The 19,441-nt window shown below is 42.0% G+C and overlaps 1 protein-coding gene across 4 annotated transcripts in view; it reads right to left on the minus strand.

Moving 5' to 3' along the window:
• Positions 1–19,441, minus strand: part of Rere (arginine-glutamic acid dipeptide repeats) — a 214,443-nt gene that overhangs the window by 179,081 nt on the left and 15,921 nt on the right. For all 4 annotated transcript variants that reach the window (XM_028757843.1, XM_028757840.1, XM_028757842.1 and 1 more), the window contains exon 2: positions 7,477–7,547. In XM_028757843.1, coding sequence (XP_028613676.1) covers positions 7,477–7,547 — 71 coding nt within the window. The remainder of the gene's footprint in view (positions 1–7,476; positions 7,548–19,441) is intronic.

Raw genomic sequence — 19,441 nt, forward strand, 5'->3', positions numbered from 1 at the left:
ACAGGGTTTCTCTGTGTAGCCCTGGCTGTCCTGGAACTCACTCTGTAGACCAGGCTGGCCTCGAACTCAGAAATCCTGCCTCTGCCTCCCAAGTGCTGAGATTAAAGGTGTGCACCACCACCGCCCGGCTTGAAATGAGTTTTAATTTTCTCAAAATGGTCCAAAGGTGAGCATCATTAACAGAGAAACCATATCAGCTTCAAGAAAGCCATTTCTTCCAGTAGCAAAAAAAAAAAAAAAAAAAAAAATCAGCTTTTAATCCCAACATTTGGGAGACAGATGCAGGTGGATCTCTGTGATTTGAGGCCAGCCTGATCTACATATTCAAGTTCCAGGACAGTCAAGGCTAAACAGAGAAATCCTGTCTCAATATCGCTCCCCACAAGTGATTTAGCATGCACTAGAAGTCTTTTAAAAAGAAACCCTAAAAGCACTCAAGCCAGCAGAAGAATGAGCACCTTCTGAAAGCCAGGACTGTCCCTTAAGCACAAACGGCCAGTCTCAGACAGAGCGCCAGGCCGCATCCTTCCAAAAGTCAAGCACACAAGGCATAAAAAGCCCAACTTCTCCAACTGCATATGGTGCTAAATGATCTTTAAAGAAATTCCACAAGATTCAAATACTTATAAGAACCTGTTGTATACAGTTACTTAAGATTGAATCAAGCAAGCTTTGTGATTACATCATTATTAGTGCCTTGCTACATGTAGGTTTTTTTTTTTAAACCCATTTTCTGTGGAGTCTCTCCTTCCTACCACCTCAACAGATGGCGTTAGGAGTCATAACCTCCATGGCTCAAGGGCACAGTGAAGTCCAAGTAGAACATGCGACTGTGTATAATACAGTCCAGTGTATAGTGCAGTCAGCATTTTTCACAATAAACAAAAAATAAAACAGAATATCTAGTTAAATATCTTCTGTCAGAAATTCAATTAATCAGAATTCAAATTCAAGCATCAAATCCTCGATTCAAATTCTGAGTTTCAACTTTTAAAAACCTAGCAGAGCAATTCTCAACACTGCAATATTTGTTTTAAATATATAAACAGTTCAAGAAATTACAATATTCTAAGCATGTAAGAAAAACCAGTCTTATAAAGGCAAATTATTGTTCATATGAATCAGAAAACACAGATATCTAAGCCTAATTTTTTCAGTAATCTTTTCCGACACTATTTGAGTTTATATTAATACAAAGATCGAAATATACATACAACTGTAAATTTCCAGTTATAAGGAGTCATGTTTGAACAAGACCTCAGCAATATTCTTACGTAAGAGACTTCTCAAGATAGCACTGCCTTGAATTTATAAGCCCCTTGAGAAAAACTAGAGTATGCAGTTTTCCACACTGAAAATTTTCATGAAGATAACTTGTTCAATAAATTATATTTAGAGGTAAATATTTTAAAGAAATACACACAATTAAGCAAAACTTCAATTGCTTCTTGAAAGTCCTAAAATCCAACTAAATTAGGAGAAAATGAATTATCCAGCTTTGAAGTAATTGCGCACCATTAAAACTTGAGCTCCAAACAGCGTGTCCTGCCCACAGCGGACAATGAGACCAGACCTCTGAGGGATGAGGGAATGAGTGTGAGCTCTGAGACTTACTCACAAAGCCTCACTTTGATTTCTACTTCTCTATCCATTTCCAAATTGACATCCACATATTACAAAAAGAATGTGGTGACTGAAAAAAATCTAAGATTTCTGTAAAGAGCTGTGTGGCCAGGCAACAGCCCTACCCAAGCCAACAGCCCTACCTAGCCCAGCCAGGAGCCTCTGACTATGTTCACCCAACTCCACACAAGAGAACTGCATTTAGGCTCACATCTCTTGACTGCAAACTGCATGTGTAAGACTAAATCCCTATACATCCTGGTAGTAGTGTTTAATCATAAGCCTAATATCTAAGGGCCTTTTAAAAAAAGTTAAAAACAAGTTCAGGTGCCTTAAAGCAGGTATGGCCTCTAGAAGAAGGGTTTACAGGTGCCTTAAAGCAGGTATGGCCTCTAGAAGAAGGGTTTACAGGTGCCTTAAAGCAGGTATGGCCTCTAGAAGAAGAGTTTACCACTAACTCATTTTCCTTACCTTTCTTTACCTATGTACAATTACCATACAACGTTTTTAAAACAAATAAGGAAAACAAATCACAACGTAAGGAGACAAATAATGTCAGAAACAGCAACATTTGAGGGGCAGACCCTATCCTAGACAATTTGCATGCTTGATTTTCCATCTAAGTACGACCCACTTGCAAGGTCACATGCAAGGGATACATATCCATCCTAACTAAGATCATCAAAGGCAGCAGCTAATGGAACAGAGATGGGAAGCAGAACACTTGAAATCAAAATTCAAACTACCAACCTACTCAGTCTACCAACAGTCACCTCAGCCCCAGACTAACACCCCAATTTTTGAATTACACATGCTCAAGTTGATGAAGATTTCTGGTTTCACCCCATATCACTGAAAAGAAGGCTCTAATTTGATACTGACTTGCCACTAAAACAAGTAACCATTTCCCAGGTACCCATGCATTGTATATTCTTTTTTCTGTTTGTTTTGTTTTTGATTTCGAGACAGGGTTTCTCTGTGTAGCCCTGGCTGTCCTGGAACTCACTCTGTAGGCCAGGCTGGCCTCGAACTCAAAAATTCACTTGCCTCTGCCTCCCAAGTGCTGGGATTAAAGGCGAGCGCCACCACCGCCCGGCGCATTGTATATTCTATGCTACAATCAAACAGCCAAATAAGACTCAAACAGCTGTATGTAGTACAGAAGTCTGATAATGGAGGACCTTGGCTGAGGATAAGTTCTCTGCAGCTCTCTTCTGCTGTACTGTCACGGAACTCGGGAATAAAAAACTATGGGCAATAACAAATTTTTGGAGTGGTTTCTGGGTACTAGAGCTCAAAGAGAAATTTCAAGCCTGCCCTCCAGACAGACGCTCAGACATAACAAGGAGACACACAGCGGGGTGTGAAATGATCTAAGGGAGTGAGAGCCATGAGGACGGCTTCTGTCTGGTGTGCAGAGAATGCAACAGAATGCTCATGCAGCCACAGTTCAGGTCACTCAACGAACAAGTCACTGGAATACTGTTCATGATGTTAAGGCATATTTAGACAAGGTTTAATCTTAAAAACGAGTTTTCCAGTGTTATAATGAACCAATGGTATTTACCTAAAGCACTTTCTGCAATAATTACAAATCCTTCCCAGAAACTTCATTTGGTATAAATAATCCTACAATTACCCAATCTTAGGAAACCCGTACCATACTTCTTTCTAAAGTATGGATAATGGCAACAAGAACTCACACAGCATTCCCATCAGCATCAACAGAGCACCTACTAACTACTCTAGAAATAAACACACAACTGGTCGTCAGTGCAACAGAAACTCCTCGGCACTGAATGCTGAGTCAAAACTCACTTCAACAATGCACTGTTAACTTTCTCAGAATCCACAATTATTTCTAGGTAGAAATTATTCACTTATACTTAATACTTGAGATTATAGAATATTAATATTTTTACTAAAAACAAGTGCTCCTTTCATAAAAAAAAAATTATGCCTTCCTCTTTATCATTCCTATCTGGTGTTCTCCAAAAATAGCTGATGATTAATAACACCACAAATTCTACAATTAGAATGTAAGGTTGCTGAAGGAAGAAGCAATATTTTGTACTTCTTCAGTGCCCTTGGTTGGGCTCAACAAAGAATACAAAACAAGTTCCCCACAAATGCTAATAGTAGGAGGGCTGATCATGAATGTTCCTGACTGCATTCTGGTATAAAATACACCTTAATAATCAAGAACAAAACAAATCAAAGCAAACTAGACCACATAAAGTGACCTTGGAACCCTCTGGAAAGGCAACGGAAGGAAGAGTTGAAGTTGTTATTCTAGGTCCTTTTGGTCTATTCAATCTAGCCTAAGTAGACCAATCCTTTCCTGAAGGGCAGAAAAATCTAGAACCTAGTGTAGAGGAGCGAGTCTTGGGAGGACATGGAGGAAGCAGCTACTAGTATCCTCTGGGCCTTCTGCTGTCTCATCTGCTCATGCAGACTGGCTTGCCCATGCTGGCTCCAGTTTTAGTATCATAAATGCAATTCCTGATTCACCCTTTCAGCTCTGTCCCTCTGTTGACTAGCATAGTGCCTCAGTTTCCCCCAATTCCAAATTCTTTCAGAAAAATTAATATTTTCAGGCAAGTCAACAAAGACCTACCAGTACTGAAAACTACATCACAAAGCATCTTTATTTAACTGATCGCCCTTCCTCCTGCCTCTAAGTCGGCACATGCTGTCTGTGTTGCCTCTTTTGCTTGAGTCCTCATTTTTGTCTACTTCTTCCACGAACAACTCTAATTCACATATTTAAACAATAGTTTTCTTGGCTTAGAAATAAGTTAATTATATGAATATAGCATAAAAGAATCAATATTTCCCAACAGAACACACAATTTACTTCCCTTGAAAATGCTGCCTTCAGAGTATTTCTCCCTTGGAGCCTCTTCCACTCTCCATTCTTGGGCGTTCTCACTTCTCTTTAATAATCCTATGCTTGTCGTCAAACCAAACACAACGGAGAGGAGGGAGAGGGAGAAGGAACACTAACCCTCAAAGACTTGGCTCAGGTAAGAACTTACTGCTCTGCACTGCCATGGCCCCTGGCTAGCCCTGTGAGGTGTGGGCTATCCATTTACCTGGCAGTGTGGACGGCAGAGCCTCGTGTGTTCTGACAATGCAACATTTGCTAAAGCAGAACAGAGCTCATCCCTGTCCACAAGATGACCACAAACATTATACAAATTTGGACATTTCTGAGAATGAAGAAGAGACTATTTACATAGCCTGGCATGCTCTATACCACAGACTCTGGAGAAACACCAAATCAAGCCCTAGAAAACAACCCAGGTCTCCATAGAAAGGCCAAGCCCTCTTCCCTGCACGCAGTGAACCAGGCCATAAAACACTGCCCGAGGTTCTCAGAGGTCAACACACAAGTATTCTGGTCTAATTGACTAGTACATGGCTCTAACTTCAGGTCTCAATTCATTGGCTTTCCTGTCTTCAGCAGTACTCCCATAAGAGCATCACACAGGACTCCTACAATCTCAGTACGAACCTTAGTTATACTCCAACCCTACCACAGGACAGGCAGTGTTATGCCGAGGGAGCACATCTCTGAGTATACACCCAAACCAAAGGAGAAAAACATCACAGCATGCAATACCTCAAAGCTAATGATTTTTTAAAGCTATTTTTCATTATTCTGTTTTGCCATGTTGCTTGCTATGGGACAAAATCAACTCCAATCTCTTCTATTTTAAATTCTTCTAAGAAAGAGAAAAAAAAAGCCTATTTCCACAGTTTGCCTATCTTCCTTATAGTCTGGATAAGCCAGAGGAAGAGGTCACGGTTGTTCTCACCTCTTATAAGCTTTTCCTAAGACGTACACAGAACTGAGGAAGGAGGAAAACTGTATTTGTCCCAGGAGCAAATATTTCATCATTTCTAATATTCTTACACGACAATGAGTACGGAATCTCAAAGAGAAAGACAAGAAAGACTGTGTGCTTTAAAAGGAACTAAAACATGCTGCACCCTAAGTCCCACTTGCTTCTGCAGTTAGCGTTAATGTTTTAAAACCGACAACAGAAGCTACAGCTGTTACTGCTGTTAATATCCTAAACAATTACCATGTCCTCAGCAGGAACCTCTGCCCAGAACAGCCACTATCACACTGTAATCAACATTTCTATAAGAGATGCTGTTCAAACATAAAGGTGAGCCTGTGCACGTGTGCGCACGGGGGGGGGGGGCCCCCCGCGGCACCAGCACACAAAGGAGCTCAGAATCTAATGTGACTCTAAAAGACAATTCTTTATATTTTCTTTCATAGCTATATATTCTCCACAGTGCACTGTACTTGGTTCAGCAAGGTCACATACACGGATAATATACACAGAAAGAGTGGCAGCTGCAGCCACTACCAAAATAAAACTCTTCTGGAAACAAGGCAACTTCCCAAAGTTCAGGTATCAGGCAGTATCTGTAAAAAAAAAATCTTTGTAAAGAAAAATATATTAAAGAACAAACATTTCCAAAAATGGCAAAAATTCATATTGGCTTGAAAACATTTGATTTAAAAGACAAAGCTGCAAAGCCACTTTGCACAACAGACTTACAAGCAGCCTAATAAGAACAAATCTTACAAGCAAATGCACAGCTGACTCGCTTCACTGTCAGTTCTTTGAACTGAAATATCACAAATGTGTATAAGAACAAAGACTTTCAAGTCATGAAGTATTTGGGAAAGGAGGGCATGCACAGATACAAATGCAATACATTCTCTAGAAAGTTACAGAATTAGGATTGCTCTGCACTGTAGGCTGTGATTCATAGGCTTGAAATAAAAGGATCCCATTCTAAGATCAAAATGTGTCAGACAGTTCGCAAGGATACTGCTTCAACACTATTGTACACATTAGTTGTGTGAGAGAAAGACATTAATAGTGACATTTAACTGTGTTGCTCATAAATAAATCTTTGAAAAATCAAAATATTAATGTTTGAATAAGAGGTATACGCATGAGTGTTAGGTACACATATTTACACAATACTGAGCCAGAAGGAAAAAGAAGGAGGTGGGGGGTCTGTCTGTGTAGCAGGGGCTGTCCTGGAACTCCTAGATCCAACCATCTGCCTCTATCTCTTAGCACTGGGATTAAATGTCTGTGTCACCTCACATGTCCTGAGTGTGTTTGTTTTACAAATACCCAGGGATTTATTCTGAACCCAAAGTGTGTCTAAAAGGCCAAGATTTTGTCAGGAGCACTATCCAGACAGCCTTAATCCTAGGCTAAACTCCCTTCTCCCAAATTCTGCTCCTGGGAGACCCTGAAAAACGGTACAAGATATACATTCCATACCTACCATCAAGGTAAAACTCCAGTACCCACAGAAGCTGCTATCTGGTTTACCTTTTTTACTCATTCATCACTAAACTTGCTTCAGGCTCTTAAGAACAGTTGGCAGCAAAGACAGCACTTCAGAAACTAGAGAGGCTCTCGGATACTGTCACAACAGCTACTAGAAGAGTAAAGACTTCAGAAACATTGTTGTTTCACAGCAGAAAAGCATTACCACAGTGGACAAGACAAGCTACATTATTTCAGTGTACAGCCCAGAGGCAGGCAGCACTGTCCCACACTGGTTATCACACCAGGAGTGCTGGAGAAACAATCAAAAGTGACAGCCTGTGGAGCTAAATAAAGAGAGGAGGAGAGACAACAGGAGGGACAGAGGAAGAGAGAGGAGAGAGGAAGAAGGGAGGGAGGGATGAAGAGAGAGAGAAAGAGAGAGAGAGAGAGAAAGCAAGGGGGAGGGGAAGGGAGGGAGGGAGGGAAGGAAGGAGGAAGGGAAGGAGGGAGGGAGGGCAGAAAATGGTAAAATGCTTACCAGTTTGAAGTCTTGGATGCTGCAGATGAAATACGGTGTGTTTGGCCGACGACTCTCGATATACACGCAGTCTTTAAAAGAAAAAGGAAGTTTTTTAAAAAAAAATAGCAAAAGACAAGGCTTTATAAAAATAAATAAGTAGCTAGGTAAATGAATATATAAACATACCCATGACAAAGCAAGTACCTTTTAATACAAAACCTTTCTCTGGGTAATAAATAAATAATAAATTATAGATAGCATTAAAGTAATGGTTCTTTCTGAACATACTTCTGATCATTTAAAAAAAAAACCTAATGAATGTCTCAATGATTCTGTTCAGGGAAAGGAAGCTCTACAAAATTACCCATATCCGGATGGAGAAAGCTAGCTGACATAATTACTTAACTAAAGATTACACATGAAGCTGAATAGTGGTGGCACACGCCTTTAATCCCAACACATTCAGGAGGCAGAGGCAGGTGGACCTCTGAGTTTGAGGCCAGCCTGGTCTACAGATTGAGTTCTAGCACAGCCAGGACTACATTGAAAAAGCTCTGTCTCAAAACAAAACAAAACAAAACAAAACAAACAAACAAACAAAAAAAAACCAAAATAACAAAATAAGATTACACATCAAGACAGGCAGGTAGTCCTAGCCTGTATTCATAGCTCTGGGAGGAGGAGGGAGGGACAGAAGGAAGGCAGGCAGGCATACACTGTAAGCAAATCAAAAATCTTTTAGGTAAACATTCTTTCGAGAGAGAAACAGCCTTGCCACATGCTATCTCATTTTCAATAAGTACTTTTTGAGAAAATAGATATTTGAAAACACCATCTTTTTTTAAGATTTTTATTTATTTTTTATATATGTTATATATATTGTCACTGTCTTCAGTCACACCAGAAGAGGGCATCAGATCCCATTACAGATGGTTGTGAGCCACCATGTGGTGGCTGGTAATTGAACTCAGGACCTCTGGAAGAGCAGTCAGTGCTCTTAACTGCTGAGCCATCTCTCCAGCCCTGAAAACATCATCTTAAACATGTTACTATAATAACCTTTTTACCCACAGCATGAAAAAGGATGAAAACTATTCTAGTCACCTATCGATAATTTACTATCAAGTATTTCTTGACTGGAAAGAAAACCAAGGCAGCCAATCAAATATGGAATGCAGTAAACCCAATACTTCCTTCAGAAAGAAGAGCAGAACACTCTCCTCAGTCACACTGGACATGGCAGTACTTGAGCAATTACTTCTGACATTCAAAGCAGCCGGAAAGGCTGCTTTTTACAATTACCTGTAAGACAATTACTTACTAAGAAGTAAAACTTTCCCAAATCTGGGAAGTGGGATAATGCCTACAGGTGCAAAAGTCAATCACCACATCCTCTCCCCTGCCCTTCGGAATGTGCATCTGTAAGAACAACTGCTTTCTGACAACTTGGGCAAAGCCCTCTATTTCACCTCCATATACACTAAAGTCAAGACATTAAAAAAAAGGAGCCACAAAAGCCATTTCAGAAAGAGAAGAAATACGAATCTATGAAGGTATCAGTTCCTGACTAACTTCTCAGATGAGACAGACCATGAGCCCCTGACGACGTGCACCAATGTGGATCAGGGATAAGTTACCCCTGAGCTATGCATCTTGTCGCAGGTCCTAGACGGTAACTAACTCTGCTACTACACTTGGCAGCACCCATCTAACGCATTAGTCATCTCCAGTGACGCTCTCCCCACTATGGCTAACCCTGTTCTTCATACTCCTTGTTTGTTACAAAAAAACAGCAGCAGAAATCTCTACACTGAAAGCTGGAGCTCTCTCTGGGCACAGCCATGTGGCTCACAGAGTTGTAACCTTACCGCTCAGCAGTAAGACTTCCCTCAAAATTTAATACAATTTTGAAATAGGCCCACAATTTTTAATTTCCATGTTGTAGCCCTGTTGAATGCAGCACCAGTAAGTAGTTCAACTCTCCAGGTAGCAATTACATACTGACTCACCTAAGCACAGAGTACAGTCTATGCATCGTCTCCTTCCTGTCTCCTTCCACAAAAAGCCATACTTTCTTTTCTTTTAAATTAAGCTACTTGTTCACTGCCTTAAAAACAAACATGTTAACGTCCTAAGTGAGGTCCAAAGATCTATTCCCACAGAATCCACCTCCTCCCCTGGGATACATCCTCCAAAAGAAATACCAATTTGTCTGTCTGGTCTGTGACAACCCTATCCTTCCTTTCTTTACTCTACCAGTTCTGACCATACATTGCTTACAGCTATTTATGAGAGGCAGCAGAGGTAATACATTCTCCTGGCTCCTCTCTCTGTAAAGGAGTGGTAAGCACTCCTCAGCAATTCACAATACTGAATGTCCCATTATCTGACAGTCATGTATGTGGTCTGCACTGTCCTCCTCTTCCTCACCACCACCACCATCATCACCATCACCATCTCCAGAGCTCTGAAAACAGTACAACAGCAATCCCTGTGTCCAGCAAGGACTAATGTGTGCTACTGGTGTGCTCACAATCAGACAGGCCTGAAATAAGTAACAGATGTGGGACACTGAGTTCCAGTTATGTAACAGAGAAGGGCTTTATCTTTTTATCACTAACAGGGCCATAGACCCTCTTCCTCTGGAATGTAAGGCACTACGGACTTGTATACTAACAGGTTTCCTTGTCAAGGGTGGTACATGTGCTCACACAGAATTCCAGCACTTGAGAGACAGAGGCAGGGCGACCAGGTGTTCAAAGTCAGCCTTGACCAAACAGTGAGTCCAAGAGTAGTCAAAACTATCTGAGGTTCTGTTTCAAAAACTCTACCCGTTGCAGTCCCCTCACCCCTAAAGAGCTTTCCAGAGAAAGGAGAGAAAACTTATGTTCTGCTTCAACTAGACTCAGGAAATGTTTATCTCTAAACACACCAAGGTATGACAGCTAAGAGAGGAGAAAGGGGAGCTGCTGCCACCTGTGTTCCTTATCCTACTGGACCTTGACACACACAGATTAAAAAATGCTGCCCAAGGGAAAGGCTACCACATGAGGGAACAGCCTGGAACCTGACCTGTAGAATTACCACAATTACTTACTAGTGCCCTTTGCCTGCATACAAGGTATCTTTTTTAAAAATTTAAATAATTACCATGGCAAACCAAACTGATTCAAAGCTGTGAATTTACATGATGGTTATGATATCCAAGGCTGGTATCTGCAGAATCTATATTGCATCAGACTCTCAGTATTCTAAGACATGTATGTAAGGCAGATAAGTTCACTATCAGAGCAGGAAACAAAACAGATTCTGTGGACATAAAGAATAATAAATCATGGGTCACATAAGATCATGAGTCACATAAGTTAAATTTTTTTCCAAGCTTAGTCAAATTTATCATTCTGGGTGGGTAATGTTCTGCTTTAACCAGATTTAGCTAATGTATTTTTAGTTTTTTTAAGTGACTTTTCAATTTTTATTTTACATGCATTGATGTTTTACCTGCATGTGTTGGGTTCCCCTGGAACTAAAGTTACAGTTAGTTGTGAGCTGCCATGTGGGTGATGGGAGTTGAAGCCGGGTCCTCTGAAGAGCAGCCAGACTCTTAACCACTGAGCCATCTCTCCAGCCCCACTAATGCGTTTTTTAAAAATAAAGTATGAAATATTATTGAAGAGTTAAATTTTTTCTTCCTACAAAACAGAATGAACCAACTTAAGAAATGCACTAAAAAAAAGAAAAAAGAAAATGCACTCTAGGAAATAATCTGTAATTCAAGTCTCAAAGGAAGTAATTTTTCTTTTATTGACCTTTGTGCTATCCTATTCTACCCATCCCCCAAAAAGAGTAAACTGAGGTCAGTCATCACAAGTATTTTCTCTCTGGTCTCATTAATCGAGCAGCTTATTTAATAAAACAATCTCTATAAATATTTATAGCTAGCATCGGATCCTTTGTTTTTATTTGTAGATCCTGCTGTTTGTTTTGTAGTGCTGGGACTAATCTAGGGCCTTGAACATGCGAGACAAGCACCAACTTAACAGTTCTAGCCCCAAAGTAGTTCATTTGAAAAGGCTAAGTTAAGAACAATGTCAAAATATCCACAGATGGACTGTGTGTGCCTGTAACCTTCTAAAGTCAAAGTGATTTGGCAAGACTGTCATGCAACTTCCGAACGCATGGCTCACCTACGAGCTGGTTGGTCCTAAGAGTGATTTAGTCAGCTAGACTGATGATCCTCAGAGTGACAAAGCCTACAGCCAACAGAGGCACTACAGACACCTTTTGTTTTTAAATGTTAAGAGCCCTTCTTCTTTGTTGTTAAAAGCAGCAACTCTGATGGCTGAGCAGACAATGCAGTCCATTAAACACACAATGCACATTTTCAAAATCACTCACAGGAAAGCAGGCATTCACCAGAATGAGCCAACAGTTGCTGTGGGGCAAATATATATTGTTTTAATCTTAAAATCAGCATGCCTGAAATGGGCCAGAAAAACTAAATGAGGCTATTGCCACCACTATCAATTATTCTGAAAAAACAAATGATAACTAACGTTTTCTTTAGCAGGGATATCTGAAAATGAGACTGGGGTTTGTACTACTGAGCCTCTGCGCAGGACCAGATCACATGGTGACACTTGAAATGCTTGTGACTAGGAGCATCAAAACCCATGACCTGGGAGAGGATACTGAGCAGGATATTTCTGGTTGTTTCTCATAACCTCAACATAGCTTTGTGTCCAAAAATCAATGCTGCCATCTGCAAACAGAGCCCTCACTGAGCCGAGGAGGGAAGTCAGCCAAACGTGAAAGCAAATTCTCAAGGCAAAGAAAAGCCTCCGCTTTTCCAACCGTCAGCAAATCAGCAGGTTTATGTAAATCGAGCAGGGAAGCAAGTTCCTCAAGGGTAAAAATCATAGCCTGCCTGCCACATCAGGCAGTCTGTCATCATGTACACAAAGCACCTATCAGCGTCTGTCCTGACAGTCTCCTCACTAAACAGAGTGGACACTTACTTCACCTCCTAATTTAGTAATCGGTCTGTGAGACCTAGCGTTAAAGCTGTGTTACAACACACAGGCAATGTTCAGCCGCTGCTCTGCCCCATGCGGCATCTTCTCTCCATCAATGTGTTCCCACCTATTAATCTCTGAAATACTCTCGTCCCCTTGTAAAGAATGGCAGTGTCACTCTAATAGAATTTCAAATAGAACCCCTTCCTTGTGAACAAAGCCTTTCTCACAAAGAGATTTTCAGAGACACAGCTGGGTATCCCAACAGTGGACATAGGAAGCTGACCCTCCGGCTTCTCTGTTCTCCTTCATTTCTCTTCCATGCTATCCCTCTATCCCTGACACTCAGAACCATTCAGCAAGGAGAGCTGGTAAAATATCACAAAATTAAGTCCACAAGTATCTCTCTAGTTAATATAAATGTTTGCCAATTCCAACACAGAAAAAAAGGTGTGTGTATGTGTGTGTGTGTGTGCGCGCGCGCAATTCTATCATGCTCATCGTGCTCTATGATACCCCCTCGAGGCAGCATCACTCCCTGAACCTGGAGCTAGGCTTGCTAGGAACAACACTAAAATCCTGGTGTCTGGATTCCTGGATTCCAGACCAGAGGCTCTGGTACACTGTGGGCCTCCGGCAAACAATCTCTACCGTCACATCCTCAACACAGGCAACGCCAGCTGCACTGCTCGCTTCCACCATGTGATCCACTTCTGCAGAGCAGACACTCAGAGCTTCTCTGAGGAGCAAGAGAAGGAAGAAGTGAAATCTGTTACCTGAGGCCCTAACCAAACACTAAAAAGAAAGTGAAACATTCTGTCACTGGAGGAGAGAGGCTGGTTTTCAGCTGTATGCTAAACAGAAGAGAGTAGCAATGTGTGGGAACAGTGGACAGCTTCAGAGAGAAAGACAACACATTCCTGATCATTTCCTTAGCTTTTGATTTGATTCTCAACCATCACCAAATTTGAAGGCCTCATCTTGATAAGTCAGCAGAAGGGAAAACCACCCAGGTGGAACCTATCAGCGCCTCCATCGTCTACGAACTTCTTGGTAACTGAATCCATAGATTGAAATGCCTATCGGCTCTAATACTGCAAAGCTCACATGGGCTCTTGTCAACACAGAAAGCACAGTGAAGAAGAATGGGAAGGAAAATTATAGTACACTAAAGTGTTCTCAAATTTAGACGTGTCTCTTTTCTAGCTATCAGGAAGTCTTCCAGTACATCAAAATCTCTAGACTGGGCTAGGGAGACAGCACAGTTGGGAAAATGCTTGCTTTGCAAGCACAAGGACCAGAGTTCAATTCTCTTGTCAAAATCCGGCCACATTGAGGTGCTCTTGAAACCCAGCACCTAGAAGGTGGAGCCCATCCATCCTAGCTTAGTTGAACACAAGTGAAAGAGCCTAACTCAGAAACAATCAGACAGTTCCTGAGGGGAGACAGCCAAGGCTGCCCTGTGGCCTTTATAGGTGCCTAAACAGACTCCTTCCCCTACTCCCAGGCTTAAAGGCCAGCCCCAGACTGTCACCGCCCAGTGTCAGGAAGCGCTGCTAGTGTTTTGGAATAGCTGCTGCAGTGCTCTCCTTCCCACAATCATATACTAACTGGGTTTGAAAACTGAGTAAAACAAGAAAAAGCAGTATTATCTTGTCAGCAGCAGAGAGCATACCATGACGGCATTCAAAATATTAACCATGGCTTAACACCTGCATGACCCAAACAAAGAGCAATTTAAGCTCTCATGTCCACAAATGATTATGAGAACGTTCCTTATAACCTGTACTGAACCCTTACTATTAAAGTTATTCTAGCCAAGTCCAGGTCCAAGCTCCAGTTCAGTCAACTTCTCAGCACTTATAACTTATATTTTGTAACATTTATACACTTAAAAAAGAAAAAAACCATTTACTCTAAGAAAGAAATTTATTTTTAATGTTAGTGATGGAGCTGAGGACTTGGTGGTAAAGCACCTGCCTGGTACGCATGAATCCATGAGGCTCTGAGCTCCATTCGCAGCACCACTGAAGGGGCCACAGTTGTGCCAGGCCACATACCTAGAGAAAGCCCCGCTGCCCAGGGACCCCACCTTGCAGCATACTGTACCTGACTTCTTAAGACAAAACATTCAGGTAACTGTCCTATCCCAGTTCAGTGGTTCACAATTAAATAAAACACTGAAGGAGAAAATTCTGTCCCAAAGGGCCAGTGAGATAGATGACAGCTCAGCAGGTAAAGCCTGGGAATTGAGTTCAAAGGCCACTCAGAATGGAAGAAGGACCAGGTCCTAAAGGCTGACCTCTGACATTAGTGTCCCCCCCCACCACACACAAATAGAAAAGTTAAAATGATATAAAAAATGACTATTAAGCTGAACTGTTCTGATTACTAAACAAAATGGTGATGGATCTTTAACTCAAGGAATGAAAGTGGACCATGGGCCAATGACACACCATGCCTATAATCCACTAACGTGGAAAACTGAGACAGCAGGATCACGATTTTAAAACTAGTCTACGCTGGGCAGTGGTGGCACATGCCTTTAATCCTGGCACTTGGGAGGCAAAAGCAGGTGGACTTCTGAGTTTGAGGCCAGCCTGGTCTACAGAGTGAGTTCCAGGACAGCCAGGGCTATATGGAGAAACCCTGTCTCGAAAAACAAAACAACAATAACAAAAACCTAGTCTGGGATACACAGTGGTTCTGTCTAAAGGGGAAAAAGTGTGTGGAGGGGGCAGAAGGAGTTGCTGGATACACAGTTCAGAGGTAGAACATACTCGATTCTAGGATTCATCTCCAGCATCACCCAAAAAATACAAAAGGTGAAAGCAAGTCAAATGATGTGCATTTAGGAAGCAATGCAGCATACTATGTCCACAGGGAAACCGAGCAGCGACAGGCAGGCCCGGGAGAGGGTTCCCCTCTCCCTACATGGCTGACAACAAGTGCAGGCTGATGTGCTAGTGCCACGCCCTGTAGGAAAGATTTCATGCAAGGCTGCTAGCTTCCAGCTATGCTAGGGGAGCCTCAGCTTTGCAGAAAGTAAGTGCTTCAGACCAACTTCGTAGTGATTGCCGGAAATACACAGGGGAAACTCACAGTGCTGGGCTATCATTCTCATTTGGCAAATGGTTTTATTATAAGCTAGTGTTATAGTGAATCCATTTTCCTTATGGGTTTTCTGCTACTGTTTAATGGGCTGTCAGTATAATTTAGATTTCATCTATTTATACCATTCAAGCCTGCCTCCTGATTGTACAGCAAATGGAACGTATTTCTATTCAGTGGAATTAATGACAGTTAATTGTAACATGCAGTTTCCATAGCTCAAAAAAAAAAAACAAAACAATCCTATGCATCTATTTCTATGAAGGTTGTTGAATCCCCTAGAGCTCCCCTAGAGCCGCCACATGGATGCTAGGAATTGAATCTGGGTACTTTGGAAAAGCACCTACTAAGCCATCTCTCCAGTCCCTCTTTTGTACTTTTTAAGCATCTACATTGTAGTTCCTTATACAATGAGTATTAATATAATATTCCATCCCATTTAAATATTTTCCTCCTATCCTTCACAATATTAACTATAGGCCAAGTACAGGGAAAAAAAAGTCTTGTTGTCAGAATGGACAAGCAGATGCTCTATCATGACAGCTGCTTTACGCTAGCAAATTGAAAGTTAATTTTTTTCTGCCTGTCTTTTGCTTACTGTTGGATAATTTCTCATATATTCCAGTTAGTCATAATGTCAAGATTAGATGAAATCTATTGAAAGCAGACTAAGTATGCCATATAGATTTAGACATAAACTAAACACTGCGCTCATATTAATGCATGCTCAACTGAACTCCTTTCAGACTTAATAGAAACTCCCTCAGGTGTGTTTACAGACACCACCATCCCACAAGTGGCCTTTCTCAAATGATTAGTCTTTCACCTACACAGCCTCACAGTTGTGTAAGAGATTCTTAAAGAAATGTGTCAGATCAACATCCAGGATCTGCTGCCCTGACTCTAACCACCAGCATCACAAAATCAGCGTAGTTCACATAAGAGCCGAGGCGTGATGGCACATACTTCTAACCCTAGTACCCAGGACAGAAGCAGGCAGAGCTCTGTGAAATTGAGGCCAGCTTTGTCTACAGAAAAAGTCCCCACAAGGCTATGTTCAGAGAAACCTTTTATTTCTCTGCTCTGTTTCTCTCTGTCTCTCTATCTCTGTCTCTTTCTCTGTCTCTCTCTCATATTCATTTACTCATTCATTCATTTATGGTGTTTTGAGGCAGGGTTTCTCTGTGTAGCCTTGGCTGTCCTGGAACTCCTTTTGTAGGAAACAGAGATACACTTGCCTCCATCTCCTGAATGCTGGGATTAAAGGTGTGCCACCACTGGCCAGTTTGAGAACCTTCAAGAGAAAGGGGGGGTGAGAGGGGGGAGGGAGGGAGGGAGGGAGGGAGGGAGGGAGGGAGGGAGGGCAGGCTGGCAGGCAGGCAAGAGAGAGAGAGGAAGAGAAAAAAGAAGAGGGAGGGAGGGTGGGTCGGTCCTGGCTGGCTGAGAGTCCCGCTGCTGGGTCATCCATCAGCCCTGCCCTGCTAGCCCCATGCTGGTGTTACTGTTCCCACCAGAGGTATCTGTCCTTCTTACATAAACCTAGCCAGATTTCAGGATCCAAGCACACAAAGTCTATGCTTCCACACACCTTTAAGCTGTAACAGTCTGCTGAAAGTCCATTATTAACATGCCACTTTATTTAAATAAGTGAATTTCTGGAGCAGACTTCCAGATAATGGGGGAGGGGTGCAAGAACTTTGCCACTCCTCCCCCACTTTTGAGACAAGGTTTTCCTGTGTAACCCTAGCTGTCCTGTTGACCAGGCTGGCTTTGAACTCGAAGAGACCTGAATGTCTCTGCCTCCTGGCTGTTGGGATAAAACCCCAGTGGTTTCCCCTTCTGCACCAGTCTCCTGAGAACACAGCTGTAAGGTCACACACACGGACTGATTATAAAAGCACTGTTGATAGTGCAGCTGACACCAGAACCATTTGAGCTTGTCCAAAGTCTACTCTGGTCTTACAGTGGCTTTCCAGTTTTCTGATTTGCTGTAATTTATATAAAGTTTTCAGAGCAATGGAACCTGTCCCAACTCTAATGCAAGCCACCCCCCCCCTTAAAGCAATGCTGTTTCCAGCTACAGTTATATGGTTGGTTTTATTGTTTCTGTTTTTCATTCTGAGTCAAGCACTAGATATAGATATTTAAGAGTAATTTAAAACCGAGTCATTTTTACATAACTGAGAATATACTGAGAGCTCAGGTTCCCAGTGCATATCTTCAGCCCACTGTGGATCACAAGTAGTCTGAATTATCTGAAGAAAATGTTCCACACAGACAGCGCCTTCCATTCTCTGCCTCCTTGGGATGTGAGACGCAGTAACTCAGTTCTGTACGTGCTAATCTGCCATCCACCTGCCACTTTTATAATCCAAGTTAGCAGAGATTTGAAGGTCAAAGTAATGAAATATCTAACTATCCTCAAAGGAAAGAGGAGATTTCATTTACTGTTCTGGCCTCTGACAGTTCCTGTGTTTCTTTCTTTCTTTTTAAAGTTTAAACCAGAAACTATATTCAACACACTTCAGTGAAGGGAGGGCTGCAGCTGCTCTGGGCCAGTCCCAACACTTAATGAGAGCTTTGCTTCTGCATGTTCTTTTAGTAATCTGAACCTCAGAAAAGCCATCCATGTTATGAACATCTGCTGAGACAAAATAAATCAGAATTTAGAGAAAAAAGACTTGAAGATTTCTCCATTTTAAACAAAGTGCTAAAAGCAGGTAACAGCCAAGTTTTCTCACGATCATGCTTCTGAAGCTCTGAACCCTTGTGGTGTCTCACACCAGTCATCTCTACACTACAGAGGCAGGATTACCGTGAGTTCAAGGCCAACCTACGCTGTCTAGTGAGTTCCAGGCCTGGCCTATAGAGAGAGACCCTGCCTCATAAGAAATTAATTAAAGAGCTCAAGACAGTCCCATAGTTTCAGCAAAGAGCAGCATGTGTGTGAGCTGGCAGCACCCTGCCACCAGCTTTCTCCAATGGCTTGTCACAGTAGCTCTCCCCGGAGATTCAGGCCAGATTCCGTCTCCCCCAGGGCCTTGCTTTTCTGTGTGAGTTGTATTGCTTTTCTGTGTGAGTTGTACTGGAGCCTCACAGACGGTTTAGGGGAAGTCTGACTGATGTACTATATAGAATCTTCCCAGGTCCATTTTCTCTTCCACACTTCTGCCGACTTCTGAGGACAGCAAGAAGCTGAGGAAGCACAGCCAGAAAAGGCTTAGAAAGAAAGTGCTTTCTGCCCAGGAAGTCTGGCTCTGTGGCTTCCTGCTGGATTAAAATTGTCCCCAAACTTCCTCTTTTGATGGAAAATGGATTAACACACCCAGTGTTAGACCTTTTATGATGTCACATCAAGTACAAGAGGAAGACTGTTGGAAAGTGGTATCTTCTGGACATGGCAGGGATGATGTGAACTCATAGCAGCTGTGGATGCCTGAACAGACCTGCACAAAACCAAGTCAGTCAGCCAGGTGGCATACTGTGTGAAGGGCCTACAAGATCCTGCGTTATGCACACTGAGGAGCTAAGGCATGCCACCGCTCCTGGAGATGGGAGCCAGTTTTTCCTTCAGGGATGGGCCACCGGCAGGCTGCTGATGCTCCAGTGGACATGCAAAACAGAAGATGTTTGCGTGAGGACCTGAGAAGGAGTTGTCAGGGATAGGAGTGGATATGATCAAATGCACTGTATTGTATCAAGATTATAGCCATTTCCAGTGGAAGGAAATGTGAAAGAATAATACTAAGCCATTTTACCCATTATTTCCCTGAATTCATGTGCTATTCATAAATTTAAAGATTACTTTGAATCAAAAACATAGTAAAATATTAACATAATAAGCCAATATCATATAT

This window comes from Grammomys surdaster, unplaced genomic scaffold, assembly GCF_004785775.1.
Source record: "Grammomys surdaster isolate TR1022 unplaced genomic scaffold, NIH_TR_1.0 126185, whole genome shotgun sequence".
Classification (NCBI taxonomy): Eukaryota; Metazoa; Chordata; class Mammalia; order Rodentia; family Muridae; genus Grammomys; species Grammomys surdaster.